Consider the following 2,993-nt stretch of genomic DNA (forward strand, 5'->3'; position numbering starts at 1 on the left):
GAAGAAGGTGGCCTGGTCTGATGAATCATGTGGATGGCCGGGCGTGTGTGTGTCACTTACCCCGTGAAGAGACGGCACCAGGATGCACTATGGGAAGAAGACAAGCCGGGGGAGGCAGTGAGATGCTTTGGGCAATGTTCTGCTGGGAGACCTCGGGTCCTGCCATTCATGTGGATGTGACTCTGACACGTACCACCGATCTAAACATTGTCACTGACCAAGTCGGGGGGACTTGGTCAGTAACAATGACCATTCTGGAACCATTGTTGCAGTGTGTGCGGGCGCATTATCCTGAGAGAGGCCGCTGCCATCAGGGAACACCGTGTCTATGAAGGGGGGCTTCATGGACACGGTGTTCCCTGATGGCAGCGGCCTCTCTCAGGATAATGCGCCCGGCCACACTGCAACAATGGTTTGAGGAACACAACAATGAGTATGAGGCGATGACTCCGCCTCCAAATTCTCCAGATCTCAGTCCAATTGATCATCTGTGGAATATGCTGGAGGAACAAGTCCGATCCATGGAGGCCGATCACCTCACAACTTACAGGATCTGCTACTGACAGCTTGGTGCCAGATACCAGAGCACACCTTCAGAGGTCTAGTGAAGTCCATGCCTGGACTGGTCAGGAGAAGGGGGACCTACTCAATATTAGGGGGGGGGGTCACAATGTTCTGGCTGATCGGAGTATATTTCCTGTATCCCGCCCATAGAATTGTGTTATTTATTATAATTTGTGACCATGAAACCAATTCTATGTTTTTTCTTCTTCAGGCCTTTGGATGTTCTGGCTCCCCGTATACGTCATTCACTCAGGGAGTCACTATGGTGTTCTACTTCACCAGCAATGGTAAGGTCGGCCTGTCATGGAGACGTCACGTCCTCTGCTATAGAAGCTGCATTGCTTATAATCTACAGCTGTGCTAATGTGATTCACATTATGGCCACTAGGTGGAGCTGTGGAGGGAGTTCCTGCGCTCCTCGACGCCATCTAGTGACTGTAATGTCCGACGAATCTCACATGTTTCTCGGTTTTTAAACCCCCTCCCTTGCCACTGTGCTTCTCTACGCAATACAGGCAGATTGTGGCTGGTGGGAGGGGCTGCCAGGGTGCTGTCCATGGCTGGTGGGAGGGGCCGGCAGGGTGCTGTTCATGGCTGGTGGGAGGGGCCGGCAGGGTGCTGTTCATGGCTGGTGGGAGGGGTCGGCAGGGTGCTGTCCATCATTATTAGGGAGGGCACCATTGCGAATGCCTCATGTTCTGAACCGTGCTGACATCATTTCCTGTTATGTCTCCTGCAGTCGTGTCCCCTCCGTATACCATATACATGGGAAAGGACAAATATGAAAGTAAGTTGTCATCGCTGGTAATGGCCGACATCACACACACACACACACTTTGCTAAACGTGTTGGGGAAAAAAATGAATGAACTATGTGTAGTGTGTCACGTAACAAAGGATATAAAATTGTCATCGGGCAGTCGTGTGATTCTACAGAGCCGGGACGGTGACACCTGTATTGGGTATGAGATATTTGGAGTTTTCGGTGTCACCCGACTGCCATTAGACTCAGCAGTGTGGTGATGCCAATGTAATGTTCAGAGGGCGGGTGTGAAGCAAGGGAACCTCCCAAGCCACAACATACCATTGCGGTGCTTGGCTTTGCAGTGTTGTAGAGATGTGAGAATCACAACAACAGACCTAAAAAAAATCATTTTGCAGGTAAAACACAAGTCACATGTACAGTATGTATTATTTCGTGTAGTGGGGTCAGAACCCCTGCTAGGTTTGTATTCTGTCTGTGAGAATCACCATGACAGGACACAGACATTAAACAATTCCTTTGGAGTCGCTCAGGATGCAATGGGGGGAATTTATCAGAACCTGGAGCCCATAGTGACCAATCGGCTTCTCTCTTCAGTTTGTCCAGTGAAGCTTTACAAATAAAAGAAGCCGATACACTGTCATATTATTATTATATGATTACAGATCCATCAGCACTTCTGAGCATTGATCGAGGAATCTCCTGCTCTTTGCATTGTATTCTGACAGCGGCCGCCTCATTGGCTGCCGGCTCTGTCTGTTCCACGGCTCCTTTCATCGTCTGATTGAAGGACGCCGACAGCGGCACCCACGGTGACAGTTTCGGTTCTTGATGAATTCGTATGGTGTATGGCCAGCTTAAAGGAGAACTATGGGGTCAGTGTTTTCCCCCCGTAGTTCTCCTAAGGGTCACGGGAGGACACATACTAACCTCCTCCCGCCACCCAATGCTCAGTATATAGCGGGCTACAGCTCGCCATATACTGAGACCACCACAGCCGGGACGGATCCCGATATTACTGTCTGGATCCTCCCAGCTGCGTGAGTGACAGCTGGCTCTGCCTATCTAGAGGCAGGGCCAGTGTACCCTCCCCCGTCCGTTCCGCCAGTCAGCGCCGGAGGGGGGAATCCCTGCAGGGAGCTGTGAGTGACAGTCACAGCTCTCTGCAGGGAGATGATCGAGAAGTGAGTGAACGCCGGTATGTGTTCGCTCACTTCCCGATCTACTGAGCCGACCTGCGACAGTCTCATTGTCACAGGTCGGCTAGAACTATGAGGATGAGTGAAAAGCACATGGAACAGCAACTTTTGACGCTTTCGCTTTGCAGATATGGAACAGTAAGCCTGTTAATCAGACGCGTTTGGCGACCTCATTGTAAAACAATATCCTTCTTTCTATTTATTGTGTTGTAAGTTTATTGGGGCAATTAAAAGAAATCTTTAATACAGGGCTGGACGAATCCCAGGAGCCGGGTCGCCAATGCTCCTTAAGAATTACAGCTGGCGCCCTAACTTTTCAGGTTTTCTCTAGTTGGTAATTTTATAAAAAACTACTGCTGGCTCCTGAATTCCAGTCATTAGTCCAGCCCTGTGTATATGTGACGTTGCTCTGTACACAGGGCAGCTTGTGTGGCTATAGGTGTCCTCATAGAAATGTTTTGCTTTACA

The 2,993-nt window shown here is 49.9% G+C and overlaps 1 protein-coding gene across 1 annotated transcript in view; it reads left to right on the plus strand.

Moving 5' to 3' along the window:
• Nucleotides 1-804: 804 nt before the first annotated feature.
• The window catches only part of CCDC25 (coiled-coil domain containing 25), a 17,169-nt gene continuing 14,980 nt past the window's right edge, over nt 805-2,993 (plus strand). The window contains exons 1-2 of the mRNA XM_018569860.1: nt 805-851; nt 1,304-1,351. Coding sequence (XP_018425362.1) covers nt 827-851; nt 1,304-1,351 — 73 coding nt within the window. The 5' untranslated portion in view covers nt 805-826. The remainder of the gene's footprint in view (nt 852-1,303; nt 1,352-2,993) is intronic.

This window comes from Nanorana parkeri, unplaced genomic scaffold, assembly GCF_000935625.1.
Source record: "Nanorana parkeri isolate BGI_ZX_2015 unplaced genomic scaffold, ASM93562v1 scaffold1413, whole genome shotgun sequence".
NCBI lineage: Eukaryota > Metazoa > Chordata > Amphibia > Anura > Dicroglossidae > Nanorana > Nanorana parkeri.